Genomic DNA, 16420 nt, shown 5'->3' on the forward strand with positions numbered 1-16420 from the left:
GGGGGGGGACACGGGCCAAGCCCCCCAGGGTGGGTGGGACAGGGAGGACAGAGGGAAGGATGAGCCCATGGTCCTCCCGGGATGCTGGGAAGGCTCCTCCAGGGTGTAGGGACAAGTCCCTGGGCTGCCCTGAGCTCGTTCAGTGGGTGCAGAACCCAGTGATGGGACTGGGATAACTGGGATTATTTCTGCATGGAAGGGGGAAGAACCACATCGGAGGAGGTTTTCCCAGCACCACCCGAACCGCAGCCCCCAGGTTTCCCTTCTCCAGGGCTGTTCCCCTCAAAGCCTGGAGAGTTCCCACCCCCCAGCCCCATCCAGCCCCGCTCCCCCGGGGGGGCAGAGCTGGATTTTCATGCCTCAACATCCACCCATCACCCACAGACCTGCAATTAGAGCGGGAGGCTCAGCTCCCAGTGCTAATTTTAGGAGCAGACTTCCCAGGCTCCATCCTTTTCCACAGGGCACTGGTGCCACCAGGAAGAGCTGATGCCCCAGGTCCCCTCAAACCTGACTTAAAAACAAGGGACACAGGAGAGTTGTTTCGTGTTTCAGAAACCATCACCTGCTCTGCCTGACACGTTTCTTTTGAAATAAACCACCACCTCCCTGGGAGCAGAAATCCTTGCCCCAGTGATCGTTATTAAGGCGGTTAATTACTCAGGCTGTTGCCAAGCAGGAGCTGTTCCCATCTCCTGGAGGGAGGTGGCTCTGCCCCTCTGGGACCTGCAGGACTCTCCTCCCCTCCTGTCACCTCTTGCTAGTCCCAAAAATCCAGGTTTTTCTCTTCCAAAAGGAGCTGTTCCCACCTTCACCCACAATCCCTGAGGAATCCTGGGAGGGGACTGGAAAGAAGAGGCAGAGCCAAGAGTTTCTCCATTTCTTTATTCTCATCCAAATACTAAAAATCCCTCACAACACAATTTACACTTCTTGGTTTCAGATCCTTCCACCACTGAGACTCTCAGGTTTTGGTGGGAAATTCCTCTTCTTCCTTTTTATTTATTGTTTTTTTTATATATATTTTTTTTGTTTTATTATCAAAGATTTAGAGTCACAATAAATATGAGTGACAAAACCCTGCCCTGGTGTCACGTTCCTGTTAAACTCCTGTGGTAAGTGATTATAAATGTTTCTTTTTTCCCCCGTTTTGTGGGTTTTTTTGTTGTTTTTTTAATTAAAAAAAAAGCACAATGCAAATTATCTCACTAAATGCAATGTACAGAGCTCTGCCTTCAGCAAACACTCCTGTGGTTCCTTGAGGTCTTTTTGCTTTTTATATATATATTTATATATTCATTATTACAAAAAAAAAGAAGCTTCTGTGCTCCTTCCCAAAGGAGAAAATGAGAAATGAGCTCAATTGTGTTTTGATGAGGGGGGTTTTGATGAGATCTGCCTCAGCTTGCTCTGCTCTCATTTCTTCAGCCCAATCTTCCCCCCCCCTCCTCCCCAATTTTCCATCCTGGTTTGTACTTTGGTCGTGGCTTTTTTTCCTTAGTGAGCCAAAAAAAAGGAGTCACAATGAAGTCTCAGGATTCAGAGTTAACGTTGCCCTAAAATGACAATGATAAAAAAAACAACAACCCAAATGATCCTGAATTTAAGGTTAACCAAGAGTCTTCCTCACCGATCCAAGAATCCCTAGAATACAGAAATCAGCAAAGTCACCTTCTCCACCAGCTGGAAACACCCCCCAAGTCGACTGTGCTATGAAAACAAAAGGTTCCACCAGGCAACTCCTGGTGTGTCTGAGTGAAGAACTGACCCTTTGCCAACACCCCCCAGTCACACAGAGAATAAACGAGGCCATAAAACCAAAAAAAGTGCCAAAGTAACAATTGAAAAAACCAACAAACCAGGCCACCACACAAGCTCCCAAATTGCAACACGGGTTTCAAATGAAAATCCGGGGTTTTATTTCACAAGTTGCTAAAATCTAAGTACAATAAAGTCATTGTCATTATTACTGGATTATAAAATCTTGCCGTCGCAAGGTCTCCAAGAAAGGTTATATGGCTTGCAAAGAACCAAGGCTGCTCTAACCCTCTCCCCAGGAGAGGGGGGAAGCAAGCAGCACCCCAGCAATGTCAAACCAGCTCATGCAGCAGTTTGCAGCGAAGCAGTGGAGGGGCTGGGGGGAACGGGACACGAGGCCGGATACTCCACCTGGATGCAACCGCTGGCCAGGCCGGGCTGTGGAGCAGCACCTGCAGTCTCTGGTTCTGAGGGAGCTCGAAGTCAAACGGTTGGTTTTGTGGTGTTTTGTTGGGTTTTTTTTTTTTGTGTGTGTTTTTGTTTCCCAGGAGCAGGCTGGGGAGGAGAGCGTGGGCAGCTCTGCAGATCCGTAGCCCTTACGGAGGCGGGAATTCCCAACGGGAGGGATGAACCAAGGATTCTGTTCTCCAAAGCACATCTAACCCTCCCCCCTCCCTCCTTCACGGTTCCCAAAGGATTTCACCATCAGGCTGGAACATCCTCCCGTGGCTATTCCACCTATACTGAGTTCCTCTGCTTGTCTGTGAGGTTTTTTTGGATCTCTTTCCTCATTTTCCCTGCAAGAAGGGGAATGAACAGAAGGGCAGGAGGAGATTTGGAAAGACTGCAGCAAGTGTTTGAACAACTAACTAAATAAACCCAGCACGGGTCCTTAACTAGCCCAGGTCAACACTACTTAACTGAGTATGAAGTTTTAACTAGGAAGGAAGAAGCAAATCTGGCATTTAACACATGGATACAACTTCAGTCTTTTCCTGGTACATTTATCTAAATAAATAAAACCCCCAAATTACCTGCAAAGCTCCAAGAACCACAGGTTAAAACCCATGTCAAAACTGGTTTGAATCCCAACAGCCAAATATCCCTGTAAGATTTCCTCTTCACTGACAAGGCCTCCAAAATAATCCCACCCCAACATCTAGGATAATGTTTGGGGGGTTTTATCCTACATTAAAGGAGAATAGGTTGTGGCCCAGCACTGCTGAGGGAGCAACATTTGTATACTCGTCTGTATTTTCAGTTCCAAACCTTAAAATAAGTCTTCTCAATGATTTTAAGGCTTATTTTACATCTCTCCTGCCCTCTGGGCTGAAACAAAAATTCTCAAGCTGCTGCACAGAACTGCTGGTATCCAAAAAGGTTTTGACATGGCTTTTAGAACAGGCAAGTTCAATATTTCTGCCCCTCTTTCCATTCCCCCCCCTTTTTTTTCCCCCCCAGCATCAGCTGAAGCTAAAGCTGCACTGGGAAGAGGGTGAAGTTGTGCAGGTTTCCCAAAAAACAGTCAGATTTGAATTTTAGTTTGAGAAGTTTTGCTTGTTCTTTTTAAACAAATGTCCAGGGATGCAACAGCACCAGACACTGGCATCAATGCCAAGAGAACCCAGGGATTTGTCAGGAGAGAGGGGAGGGAAAACCCCAACCAAACAAAAAAAAAAAACAACCCAAAAAACTCCACACAGGAAAAGGAACAGAAACTTTCTCATCACATTTCGAAGTGCAAAACTAAAATGCACTTCAGTGTCTCTCCCATCTCCCAACCCCAAAATCTTGGAATGAAAAGAACAATGACAGAACTCAGACCCATTCCTCTCATCCCCATTTTCTTCATGTACATTTGTAAAACAAACAAACAAACAAAACCAAAGTCAAATTGAAGTTCTAGGGCTTTATACAGTTGCAAAACTAGGGAGTTTCTAGACTACTGAACAGGTTTGGTTTTTTTTAAAGTATCTAAATACTGATATTCACACAACAGAAGAGGGGCTCAAATGAAGGAGTTTTTTGTGTCACTATTCAAGTTAGATCTGAAGGGGGAACAACCCTGCCCAGTTATTGGGTTGGTGTTGGATCTAACAGCAACTGCTAAGAAAATAGATTCAGCACGGGCTGAATAGTAACCCCTCTCCCCCCCCCTTTTTCTTTTATATATAGATATATAGATATATATATATAATTTTGCAAATAATTCTTATCAGCACTACTTCCAGCACTGATATGCAACCTAAGTAGTAAGGCATATTTCTGCCACTTGAATTCAACTTGTAATTTGGGAGAAGCACAGGGAAGGTGACAAGAACGGAACAAACCAAAACTGGACCTGATGGGTTTGGGTTGAAACTCATGGAATTCCCAAAACATTTAAAACCACTTGGAGAGCTGTCCTGAAAGCAGGGTCACCTAAAGCTCTGTCAAGAAGGAAACAAGTGATGGACAGAGGAGCATGCTCGGGATGCCTGGAAGAACGGAGCTGGAGAGGGATCAAGGTGGGCAGTCCTGCCCCCAGCACGTGCTGGCACTGTCACCAGGGCCACCACAGCAAGGAGCAGCACGGGGACCAGCCTAGCAAATAGGGTTGCAACTGCCTTTGACAACGTAAAAGCTTCACAATCCCCATGCCCCAGGGCAGACAATGATGTTGGTGAGATGCTGATTTTAGGATAGAAAATTACAATGGTTATATAGTAAACAGCACCTGGAAGTTTACTAATGATTTTTACAATTAACAGCAGCACTGTGGTCTGATTATTCATGCATGCTTTCTAAGAAAGAGAAGAAAAGAGGCAGATGTTGAGAAGAATCACGTTGGTCTTTTTTTTTTTTTTTTTCTATTTTTTTTTTCTTTTTTTTTTTTTTTTTTTTTTGAGTAAAATTGCTCAAAACAACAACAACAACAACAAAAAACCCTCCAAAAAAAGAAAATAATCAAAAAACAGTTTCAACTTTTAAGTCTCTGGGAACATATGAAAGGCCCAACTGCTCTTCGCTGAATTAGAAAGACTGAACAAAGGTGTTTGTCTATTCAGGAAATTAGGTTTTCAGACTATCAACAGTTCAAAGTCTATTCCAAACAGAATCCAACAAAAGTGAGAGACTCCTGCACTGGTTCCCACCTACCAGACAAGTTTTGGTGGCAGCCAGTCCCTTAGGAAGAAAAACAAAACATACTCAACTGGAATTTTGAGTTTGCACTTATTTATCATTAGCTCATCATCATCAGAAGATTTGGAAACATTATGATCTGTAGAACTGCCTTCCTGGCTGGAGGAGGGGCAGGGAAGAAAAGCAAACATGAACTCGGCTCACTAAATGCATCTGCAGGATGGGGTTGAAATTCCTCTCTCTCCTTGCAGTGACATCCATCCCCAGGGAACACCACGTTCCTGCTGCACGGGGAGCTATGAATAAGGAACCCAAAGGCAGAGTCATTCAGTCCCTCCTTTTGTGCTGGTGCCAAAAAAAAAGAAAACAACCAACCATCCAAACTAAATACATAAAGCAAAAAAACAAAACAAAACAAAAAACAAAACACAAAAAAAAAAAGAGAAAAAGGATTCTTCCCCTTCCCTGACAGCCTTCATCATCAGTCAAATCATCAGAATCTGAACCAAATGAGCTCAAGTCTTTCCCACCCACGTGGTGTCATTTTTCTCATAGCAGGGACAGCAGCACTCGATGGGATGAGGAGTGGTCTTCTTGCATCCTATAAAGCCTGGGGCATATCCAGCTGGGATTAAAGCAGATTCCACTGTAATGTGGTATAAAAAGGATGGCAGAGACAGGAAAGTCTTCCTCTGGGCTCCTCTGCATTATTTCCACGTGGCAGACTGTGGGATGGACCGTGGGGGAATCATATCCAGGAGATACTCGCGCTGGCGGTCGACGGCTGAGGAGGATTTGTGCACAGCTAAGCCAGGGCTGACGAAGGGCAGAGCCCCCCCTGGGGACACAGAACAGAGCAGAGGGGACACAGGTCACAGTGTGACACCAACCTGAGACACAAACCATGTCACCCACATGAAAACAGATCATCTAAGTAAGCACTACTGGCTGCCAAGGCCAGAGACCCTCAGAAGATCAGTTATCTGAACCAACAGGAGCAGGATTTTCTACCAGGAATGAAGATCTGAGCAGGCCAGAGCTCTCTGCATTGAAATCACATTTCAAATGAGAAATTAAGCTGTCAGGAGTAACAAAAATAAGATGAAATCCATTCATTACCAGGCAAGAAAGTAGATCACAAAAGAGCTAGTTGCTACAGTGTTTCTTTCCAGGAGATCCTAATTATCATTGCAGAAAACAAATGACTCCTCTTGAGTCACGTTCTTTTATATAAAAGAAAGATTAGAATTTATAATTTTCATCTGCTGAAAGCAACAGCTTTAGTTACTGCCAGTCCTGAGGAAGGCTGGGAGTGCACACTAGGGCCTCAGAGCAAAACCATCTCTTGCCTGTACGTTGCCCCAGCAAAGAGAAACACCAGCCACATGGAAATACCTGAATTCAGCTCCCAGAAATTCCCAACCGGCTCATGCAGCCTGGGAGGGGCTGCACAGGGACCCCTCCTGAACAGCTTGGCAGTGCCCCTGGTTTTAAGTGTGTGAAGCAGAGGTTGGCAGCACCAAAGCAGGGGTTTGGCAGCACCAGAGCAGGGGTTTGGCAGCACCAGAGCAGGGGTTTGGCAGCACCACCCAACTGCCCCTTTTTCCACGAGCCAACAATCCACCCCGAAACCCAGAGCCAACAATCCTGAGAGCAACATCTTTGAGGCTTCCATGCAGGAAGTGTCAAAGGGAAAGCATCCTTAGAGCTAGGACTGCTGGACAGAGAGGAGCTGAAGACAGAAGAGACCTGAGAGAAGAACCCACCTGTATTGATGGGAGTCTTCTTCCAGGCGGCCGCGCTGCCCTTGCTGCCGGGTCTCTCCGCGTGCTTCCCCGGCCGGCTGCCCAGGGCTGCAGCAGACGAGGTGTTCTGCAGCTTGGGGGACTGGCTGAAGGGGTGCAACACCCCCCGGGCACCTCCAGGACCTCGGGACATCTGGCTGGAAGTCTGGCAAGAGAGCAGAGAGTCAGATGGAATCAAGGAAGGGACCTCTGGTGATCAGCCAGTCCCCTGCTAAAGCAGGATCCTCTGGAGCACATTTCCCAGGGCTGCATCCAGGGGGGGTTGGGATGTCTCCAGAGAAGGAGACTCCACAGCGCCCCTGGGCAGCCTGTCCCAGGGCTCCATCACCTTCATAGTAGAGAAGTTTCTTCTCATATTTCAGTGGAACTTCCCATATTTCAGCTTGTGCCCATTGCCCCTCATCCTGTCACTGGGAGCTACTGAGCAGAGTTTTGCTCTGTCCTCCTGCACCCACCCCTGGACACTCAGACATTAGTAAGGTGCCTTCTGCCTCAGCCTTCTCCTCTGCAGGCTGAACAGCCCCAGCTCCCTCAGCCTTTCCTCACCAGGGAGATGCTCTAACCCCCCCAGTCATCTTCATTACCCTGTGCTGGACTCTCCAGCAGACTCTCCTGAACTGGGAAGTCACTCTGGTGGGAGGTGCCCCTGCCCACGCAGGGGGGTTGAAATTAGCTGATCTTTAAGCTCCCATCCAACCCAGCCCACTCCATCCTACGATTCTATGAAGGTCATGCCTCAGTTTCACACTTGTCCCTTGTCACCAGGACCTGGAAGGAGCCTCACCTGCTTGAGTGAGTGGTGCTGCACGATGGGGTCTGCCTTGGTCTGCCCAGGAGAGGAGGTTTGCTGCAGGATCCTCTGCTCGATCTCCTGCTCCTGCTGCAGGGCTTTGACGAAGGCGGCCTTCAGCCGGTTGGTGTGCTCAGCTTTCAAGGCCTTCTTCTGGTTGGATGTCATGCAGGTTTCACACATGATGGTCCCGTTCTTCTCCTCCCTCCAGCGGCAGGTGAAGTCAGTCTTACACTGAGCACACATGTAGGGCTCGCGGGAGGACATGGGGACCGAAACTTTACCTGGAGAATACAAGCAGGGCAAGCTCAGCTGGGCTGTGGCTTCTAGGAATGAGCAGAACTTGGAAACCTCAAGGATATTCCAGCATTAAAAACACACAGCAAACCCTCCACCCGCAGCCTGGAGCCTTTTGCAGCTCTCAAAGGAGGTTTTGCACCTGAAAGGAGGTTGTAGAGGGGCAAGTAACAAACAATACAAGAGGAAACAGCCTCAAGTTGTACCAGGGGAGATTCAGGTTGGATATTAGGAGAAATTTCTTCACAGAAATGGTTGTCAAGCACTGGAACAGGATGCCCAGGGATGTGGTGGAGTCACCATCCCTAGTAGCACTTAGAAGTCGTCTAGACATGGTGCTGAGGGATGTGGGTAAGCAGTGGACTTGGTAAAGTTGGGTTAGTAGTTGGACTTCGTGATCCTTCAAGGTCTTTTCCAACCTAAACAATTCCATGATTCAACCCTTAAACTCTTCCCTTCTGTCAGTGTGTGCAAAAGGACCCAGCTTTAGATACTGAGAACTTACTGGCTATGGACAAAGAAGTGGGCAATAGGAAGTCTACAGCTCTGGGGAGAACTGGAAACATTTTAGAGAAATCTCCACCACCAGTGTCTTGCTTGTGAGAATCACAACTGGTTGTTTTATTTGTTTTTTTTAATTTTTTTATTCTTTTTCTTAAGAATTCTGAATTCAAGTTTGAAAATTATTAAAAGGAAGTGAATCCTAGATCTGACAGAGCATGACAATTCACTCCTGCAAAGCCTGGAACTCCTTGCTACCTGCTGTGGAGGTAAAAACCCAGATGGGAAGAGATCACTCCCGGCCTCTGAGGAACATTTTTAAGGCAACCTCACCTTGAGTCTCCAGCAGGTTCTGCACAACTTCTTCCAACCCGACTAGGTAAATAAATTCGTTATTGGCTGCACTTGGCAGGAAGTTCATCTCTGGAGCAGGTGGCTTGGGAGGAGGGATCTCCAAGAGTGTCTTCTCCAGCTGCTTTCTCAAGGCCAGCTTGGCGGCCGCTTGCCGGCTGGCCGGGGACTCGCTGGAGTTGACGATGGAAGCGGCGCTGGTCGTGGTGGCATTGGCCTGAGCAGATGTCACTGTGGTACCTTTGATTGAAGTTGGGGAAGCCTGGGAGGAAAGAGGACAATAGCTCAGGGACATTGGGTCTGGTTCTGGATGCCCCCAACACAAGGGTTTGGAGTAAAACTAGAGGAGGTCATGGAGATCTGAGGGCTGGAGCAGCTCTGGGGACAGGCTGGGAGAGTTGGGGTGTTCAGCCTGGAAAAGAGAAGGCTCCAGGGAGACCTTAGAGCAGCTTCCAGTGCCTGAAAGGGCTCCAGGAAAGCTGGGGAGGCACTTGGGACAAGGGCAGGAGTGAGAGGACAAGGGAGGAATGGATGAAAACTGGAAGAGGGAGATTGAGGTTGGACATGAGGAGGAAATTCTTTAGTGTGAGGATGATGAGACCCTTGCCCAGGTTGCCCAGGGAAGCTGTGGCTGCCCCATCCCTGGCAGTGTTGAAGGGCAGGTTGGATGGGGCTTGGAGCAACCTGGGCTGGTGGGAGGTGCCCCTGCCCATGCAGAGGGGTTGGATCTAGTTGATCTTTCAGGTCCTTCCAACCCAAACCAGTCTGGGATTCCAGTGCCAGGCAGGTCTCTCAGACAAGAGCTCTGGTCACCAGAACGCTCAGTTTTGCTTTTCAAGGAAGAGAGATGAAGCCCCTGCCCCCTCCCAAGGGCAGCTCCTGCTGCAGCAACAGCTGAGAGACAAGGCACAAAGCTCAGATCACTGAAATATCCATTTCTTTCCAACACTCTGATGTTTCTCTTCCTTCCTACGTACAGGGGGTGACTGGGAACAGAGGAAGGGACTGCATGGGAATGATCTGTAAGGTCCTTTCCAACCTTAACCATTCTATGATTCTATGGACAAGGAGCAGTTATGAGCAACCACAGCAGCTGGAGGACACCAGGCCACCCTGATTAGACCCAATAACCCAAGCATTATTAATGACAACCATTCATCTCCTGATCAATATGTTTGGCACCAGATGCCTTGGGGAACTCACCTGTGGGATGTTGACCAGCAGGCTGGTGTTGGGGACGTTGGCCACACGGATCAGCCCCTGCTGGATAATCCTCTGTCCCTGAATCTGGACGCTGGGGACCGAGGCCCGTGGTGCCAGCAGCAGCGGAGGAGGCCCCGTGCTGGAGTGCTGTCTGATGTTGTGGATTTGCTGGGAAGAGACAGAAATGGGCTGATGTGATGGTGCCATGAAGGATGGGGAGGGTTGGAGAGCAGGAGGGGAGCGGTGGGAATCCGATGGGATGGCATGAGACAGTGGAAAGGAGGCAAAGCAGGGGACGCAAAGAGAGCGGATCGTTAACATCCGGGCCAAACTGGGGAGTTTTGTCCCTTTCCCTCTGTCAAAATGAAACAAGGAGGAGAGGATGTAGGAGAGGCCACTGCACTGTGGCCTAAACAGCTGTGCCAAAAAAATCTTAAGTTTCTGAGTGAAATCTCTTCAGAGTGTATCATTGTTAAGCCCATTTCATTTTCAAGGCCCTAGGAAAGCTGCTTCTCAGGATGAGTTTTTCTCCCTAATCAGAAGAGAAAGAACATAAAATACCAAATCTCTACCTTCCTCCTTGATACAAGCAGACCCTTCCACTGCAAAATAAACCTTTGCTTAGCAAGGAAGCTGTTTGTTTTTTTTTCCCCCTGGTATCCCATGGAAGTTGGAATTGTAGAAGATGGAATCAAATGGAATATTGTTTTCCTGCCTCTTTTCTGTCACAGGTGATAAACACTCTCCAAGCAGCACTTCCAGAATTCCAGGCAACTACCTCATCTCAGCAGCTCTTGTTCAATTGCAAGACAGACACAATGAGAGGGAAAAATGAGTTCTAGCATTTGAAAAGGTGACATTGAGATGAGAGAAAGAATGAAAGGAAAACAAAAATGGAAGAAGTAGGGACTTTCATTTTCTCTGCTGCTGCTGCTCTTCTGAGAAGAGCAAGTGAAGCTGGAAGTCTGTACATGAACTTTCCCAGTAAAGGCAAACCAAGTGCTTTGGCACAGCTGAAGGAGGCAGCATTTGGAGGCAACACCAAAGCACTTCCCTCATGCTGCACTGGAAGCACAATATGATGCAGGATCTTTCAGCAGGGATCCAGCCATATTAAGAAATTCCAGGAAGGACTTCATAGGTACCCTCCAGACAAGCAGAAAAATGATAGTTCAGATGCATGAAGGAAAACCAGAGCAGATCTACCCCAAGGTAAATCCTTACCTGTGCTCCTCTGACCAGAGGTGGCATCACTATCTGCGTGTTTTGCTGAGTTCCTAATTTTGAAGAAGTCTGCTGCCCTCCACGGACCAAGGGAGGGGGAATAACAGTGCCTGGGATCCGTGTAGAAGAGGTCTGCAAAACAGGGAAGAGTTGACTTGCATGGTTTTGCCCTGGTGTGTTTCTGCTCCTGTTGCTCAGTGACCCACAGAGCAGCATCTGCCCCCTCGGACAGGTGGGGACGCGGTGGCACCTGGCTACAGGCTCAGGGGCTGTTCTCTCTCATCCTGCACAGAATCCAAAAGGTGAAGAGCATTCCTGAGCAACATTTTCCTCTGCCCTCCCACCTCTGGAATTCAGGAATAGCTCAAGAACTGCTGCACTCAGCCATCCCGAGAGGGAGGTCACAGCCCGGGCAGGGCTACGCGAGTGGTATGGGTGAGGATCTGTCCTGAGCCAGCAGACAAGAGATGGTTGGGCTGGTTTCAGTGCAGTGAAGTGTCCCAAAACCAAACAAAACCAGTCTGGTTTTGAGGGGCAGTAAGAGAATGGGGAAATACCAAGTGCTGTCTTCAAGGAGGAGCACAGGGCAGACAAGTTGGAGAGGCAGGAAGGCAGGGAGGGGAGCAGACTGGTGCAGGAAATGTGGGAAGGAAAAAAAGAGACAGGAGAAGGGGAAAGCTTGGGGAAAAAAATTGAGAAGAAAAGGAATCAGGCTAAAGAAGTTTGAAAAAGCACTGCCTGTGCTTTCCAGGCTGCAGACTGCATTAAATCCTCCAAGTTTCTCATGCTGCTATAAAAGGTGAGATGGTTTCCTGCCTCCCTTCATTCCTGCAGCCCACTGAGGAGCACTCGCTGCTCAAGAGCAACAAACCTCCCCATCCTGTTCACGTGGCTTCCCACATCTGGCCACCTCCCTCCACCTGGCCATCACCAGTGAAGGAAGACTTCCAAAAACACCAAAGCTCCCACTTTTACCATGGCTACACACACATATTTAGGCAGGTGGGAAGTTTTCCCTGCTCCTGTGATGCCTTTCAAGTGGAGACCAAATGTTAACTCAGCTCCTGCACCCAGGGATTAGTAGAGTTTGTAGAGTCAAGCAAAAGCAGATGGGGGGTTAGGTTCATTTGCCCAAACACAGCAAATTAGGCAGAGTAAGTTCAATTCTGGATTCTTAGCTCCAAGCTCTCTGCTCTGTCCACCTGGAGTTTCACTGTCTGATGGCTGAAGGTTTAACTCGTGCTCCAGTTCCTCTGAAAGTGCTGTCTTCAGTGGAGGCAACTTGGCCTCAAGGAAGGGATCACTCCAGCTGACAGACTGCTTTAGGGCTGCTGAGTGTTTCCTACACAGAGAGAAAAATCCACCCCTCCCCTCGAGCCCAGCCTTCTAGGAGATCTGGAAATGAAAAGTTGCCATTTTCTGAGTGAAAGCAGCTTGGGCTGAAGCAGTTTTGAAATTTGTTTCAAATTAGCCCAAGTTAAACAACCGTAAATATTTGAAATCCAGCAACATACTGAGACTCAAGAGGCAGATCAGGTTGACAGATGTCAATTGTCTCTGCTGGTTTTTTCTTTCCCTTCTCCTCAGGCTTTCCAAGGTTCCATGTAATTTAGTCTGAACCAAGATGTGCCCTACCACCAAGTGCCATCCAGCCACCAAGCCAACAGAAATTACTACAATTCACTCAGCTCTCCCAGTTCATCCCAGTCTCTCGAGGGGTCTGGCAACAGGCTGCCCCAAGATCCCTAGGACATAACTCCACCACATCCACCCTGTTAGCAGTAGTATGGATGTGTTTATCAGCAGAGTGGATCAGGATGATCAGCCACCAAAATGTAAGCTTGTGAGAGTTATCTCTGGGTGACAACTTACTTGGATCTCCCACCCCAATCACTCTGAAAAAAAAAAGCTTACAGTGGGGTTTTGGGAGTTTTAAAGAAAAAGATATATAATTCTGCTTGGCTTCAAATCCAGGAATGGGATGGGATTGTCCTTTCCCTGCCCTGTGCACCTTCTTTCTCTGCTCCATGCCCTGCACCTGGCAGCCTGGCCCACCCCACTGACCTGGAGGGATGGTTTGCCAGCAGGAACGCTCTGCGGTCCCCGCACCAAGGGCGGAGGGGTGGCCACAGCACTCCCAGAGGAACCAGCAGGCTGGAAGAGGAAAAACCAGAAAGAAAGCAGACGAGTGTAAGGGTGCAAGCAGAATTACAGAAGCTCAGGGAATAAAAGCGTTTAGCCCCTTGTGCCTGGGGAATGGAATCTTCAAAGACCGTGGCTCCCACCCCAGCCCATCCCTTTCCTTCCTCCAAGCTTCTCAACATGCACAGTTAAACAGAGACATTATTAGGTGAGTAGAGATAAGATTATACCAGGAAAATAAGGGTTTGCACACCAGAAAGCAGAGCAATGTGGAAATCTATTTAAGCAGTCTCGGCTTAGAGCCCACTTCAGCCTTATCCACCTTTACTAGTCATCACAACTAATTAGGTTCAAGCATAACACAGCGTGAAAAACAAGTTGAGGAAAAAGACTTCAGCTGTTAAGAAGTTTAGGATGAGCCATTTCACCCCGGTTAGGTCAGACACCCAGAGCTCACTGCTCAGCAGTGAGCTGAGGGAGGCAGGTACTGGCATTAGTTTCAACCCCATCAACTGAAGCACTTCAGAAGTCCAGGAGAAAGAGGCCAATAAAAGAACCAAACCCAGCCAGGAGTCAACATCCACCTGCACCCTGAGATGCTCCCAAATCTACACATCACAAGATCCATCAAGTCAGCATAACACGCTGCAAAATAAAGTGGTTTAGTTGCCATTGTTACAGATATTGAGATTTCACCTGTGCCTTGATAGCAGCGCGTGGGGAGTTCACACCCCCTCCCTTGCCTCTTCTGCCACCCTCTACCTCTCCCATTCCATGCTGGCACACCAGGCAACTGCTGACTGACTTCACCTGGAAAAACCTGGGATCCAGAGCTGGGCTTCTGCCACGCAGCACAGAGCAGACCCCCCAGCCCCCAGAGCCTGGGGTTAAACACTTCAGTTCCACCTGTCAGCACGTTTGTGACGTGGCAAGAATCTCCTCCATGTGTGTTTCAGCAGCCTCAACTTGGTACTAAGTACTGGACAGAGGGTTTGATCACTGGAAGTGTTACAGCCATCAACTGTCCTGTTCTTTGGTCTTGGCAAGGCAAAAAAAGTTCCACAAAAAGGAACGGTTAACAGGATAAACCATCACAACTCCATAAAGACTGGATGGGAAGTGAGACACGCCACACTGGAAAGCTGTCTGTGCCCCACAGGTTACAGCAGCCACCCCAATGATTTCACTTTCCCCTCCATTTCAGATGGGATGGTAGGTATATGTAGGAAAAGAAATACCTTCTGAGTAGTGGTCTCCTTCTGGATTTGACTTTGCCGTAGCTTTTTCAACAAAACAAGCTTTGCTTCTTCTAACCGTAGCTCTTCCTTCAGCTGTTTGATCATCCTCTCACGCTCCTCTGGGCTGCTCTTCTGCAGGGCCACACAGAAGAGGAAAACAGGAGGAAAACAGGGGGAGGGAAAAGACAGACCACTCAAGTTACAAAAATAATGTAGAGCTTTGTAATCATCAGCTGTGTCTCAGTGCCACAGACATGTCTGCAAAACGTAGCGACACAAGTTGAGTGTGGAGCAGGAGCTCAAAGGCAAAACAGTAGGTTTTTTTAGGTGTTTTCAGTAGGAAAACAAGTCAAGAGTCAGGCAACAAATCTCAGTTCTGGCCTGCTGAGTAAGGGAGGGAAAAGGCAAAAGAGGCACTTTTGAAGGATGTAAAAATTAAGGAGTGAAGAGGCTGAGGGAAAATAAAAGACCATCAGCCTTTAACAGCTCCAAGATTCCCCACTTGCAAATCCATCTTTATGAAACCAGGTATCCACCTGACCCTGGGATCACAGGGGACCCTGTGGGGACAAGTGGGTGCTCCATTCTTCCCAGGTGGCATCACCTCAAGCCTGCCAAGCCAAGAAGACTCACCATGAGGGCCTCCGTGTTGGTCTCTTTTAATGCTATTTTTGTTAAACCATTCATCCTAGGGCTAGAAGGTTCATTGTCGGATAAAACTATAACATCTGGTGAGGGGACTCTCTTTTCTCTCATTTCACTGCAAACCAAAAGAGAAACACAGAGAATTCAGTCAATCAGAACAAGGGAACAACTACTTCATGCTGCAAAGTGAGGTGATTTACAACCTTCTGTGAGATTGATCCCAAACCTCTGGAATCCTGAATGAACTTGACATGGAGAAGCTCAATCCACTTCTGCTCTCCTTGTGGATATTAAGTTCAAAAAGGTGCCAGGAGGCAAGATGCAGCCACAGCACAGAGCAGGGGTGGATTCTTTCAAATTAGCTTCTCCACTTCAACCCTCCCCCCCCTTTAGGAGACACGGAGGCTTTCCAGGGTTGTGTTTGCACCAGAGGAGAATCCTGGTCAAATGGCATTTTGGATACTGCAAAACCAGCCTCAGATACTGCAGGAATCAGATTTTTAAATGTAATCTCAACGTTAGTGGAAAAACTAAAGGAAAAAAGTAGAGGAGTGTCCTCTAGAGGGCACAGCAAGCCTGGGAACTGGAGTTAAGTTAAAAGGAGGGTGTTCCAAAAAGTACCAGGAGCACAGGTGAAGTATTTCCAGCTTTTCCCTGTGTCTGAATGCACCAAACTGGCTTGGATTGCTCTTAGCAGGGAAGTAACTGGGTCAAGCCAAGCTCTGACCAGTTGGATAAACTGCTCCCCAGGTGAAGAAGCTGAGAAGGCACAGACGTGACAGCCAGAGCAGGAGGGAAGGGCTGAGACAGGAGTCAGGCACTGGCCTCTCCTCAGGCTTTAAGGGTAAATCCCTCATGGAAAGCAGAGTTACTGAAACAGCTGGGAATGACAGGAAGATGGGGATTTGAGCAGGCAGCGTTGGGTACATGAACCAGCTCACTCTGGGAAGACCAGGGCTCCTCACCAGCCCTGAACCCACCCAGATGAGGGGAGGGAGCCCCGGGAGGGGGGATGCCTCATGGAGGGAGGGATCCCTAAGGAGGGGAGGGGGGAATTCCACGGTCAAGAGGTCACACCCCCAGCCCACCTGCAGATCCAACGTGAAGGCCGTTATTGGGCTACAGCCGCCGATGGCCACGGGTGACAATTCCCCCCTTCTCCAGGCAGCAGGGCCTGCCCAGCTCCCCTGGGAACGCCATGGGGGCCGGGGGCTGCCCCGGGGCCGGGCCGGAGCTGCCATCGCCGCGTCCCGGGGCTTGTCCCTGCGGCCCGAACCCGGGTTCCCTTTGGAGCCCAAACCCGGTTCTGCCCCGGCCCCTGAACCCTCCGGATGGCGGCACCG

At 48.6% G+C, this 16420-nt stretch overlaps 1 protein-coding gene across 3 annotated transcripts in view; it reads right to left on the bottom strand.

Moving 5' to 3' along the window:
* Positions 1-5325: 5325 nt before the first annotated feature.
* The window catches only part of GATAD2A (GATA zinc finger domain containing 2A), a 16856-nt gene continuing 5761 nt past the window's right edge, over positions 5326-16420 (bottom strand). Inside the window, exons 2-11 of one of the 3 annotated variants that reach the window (XM_009995058.1) lie at positions 15066-15192; positions 14433-14564; positions 13117-13206; positions 11053-11184; positions 9829-9996; positions 8608-8887; positions 8533-8535; positions 7471-7760; positions 6648-6831; positions 5339-5719 (exon numbers count right to left, since the gene is read on the bottom strand). In XM_009995058.1, coding sequence (XP_009993360.1) covers positions 5589-5719; positions 6648-6831; positions 7471-7760; positions 8533-8535; positions 8608-8887; positions 9829-9996; positions 11053-11184; positions 13117-13206; positions 14433-14564; positions 15066-15192 — 1537 coding nt within the window. In that variant the 3' untranslated portion in view covers positions 5339-5588. Of the gene's footprint in view, positions 5720-6647; positions 6832-7470; positions 7761-8532; positions 8536-8607; positions 8888-9828; positions 9997-11052; positions 11185-13116; positions 13207-14432; positions 14565-15065; positions 15193-16420 lie in introns of all 3 variants that reach the window. The other 2 variants (XM_009995059.1, XM_009995060.1) reach the window with 2 other exon arrangements.

Source organism: Chaetura pelagica, unplaced genomic scaffold, assembly GCF_000747805.2.
Source record: "Chaetura pelagica isolate M959 unplaced genomic scaffold, ChaPel_1.0 scaffold463, whole genome shotgun sequence".
In the NCBI taxonomy this organism is placed as follows: Eukaryota; Metazoa; Chordata; class Aves; order Apodiformes; family Apodidae; genus Chaetura; species Chaetura pelagica.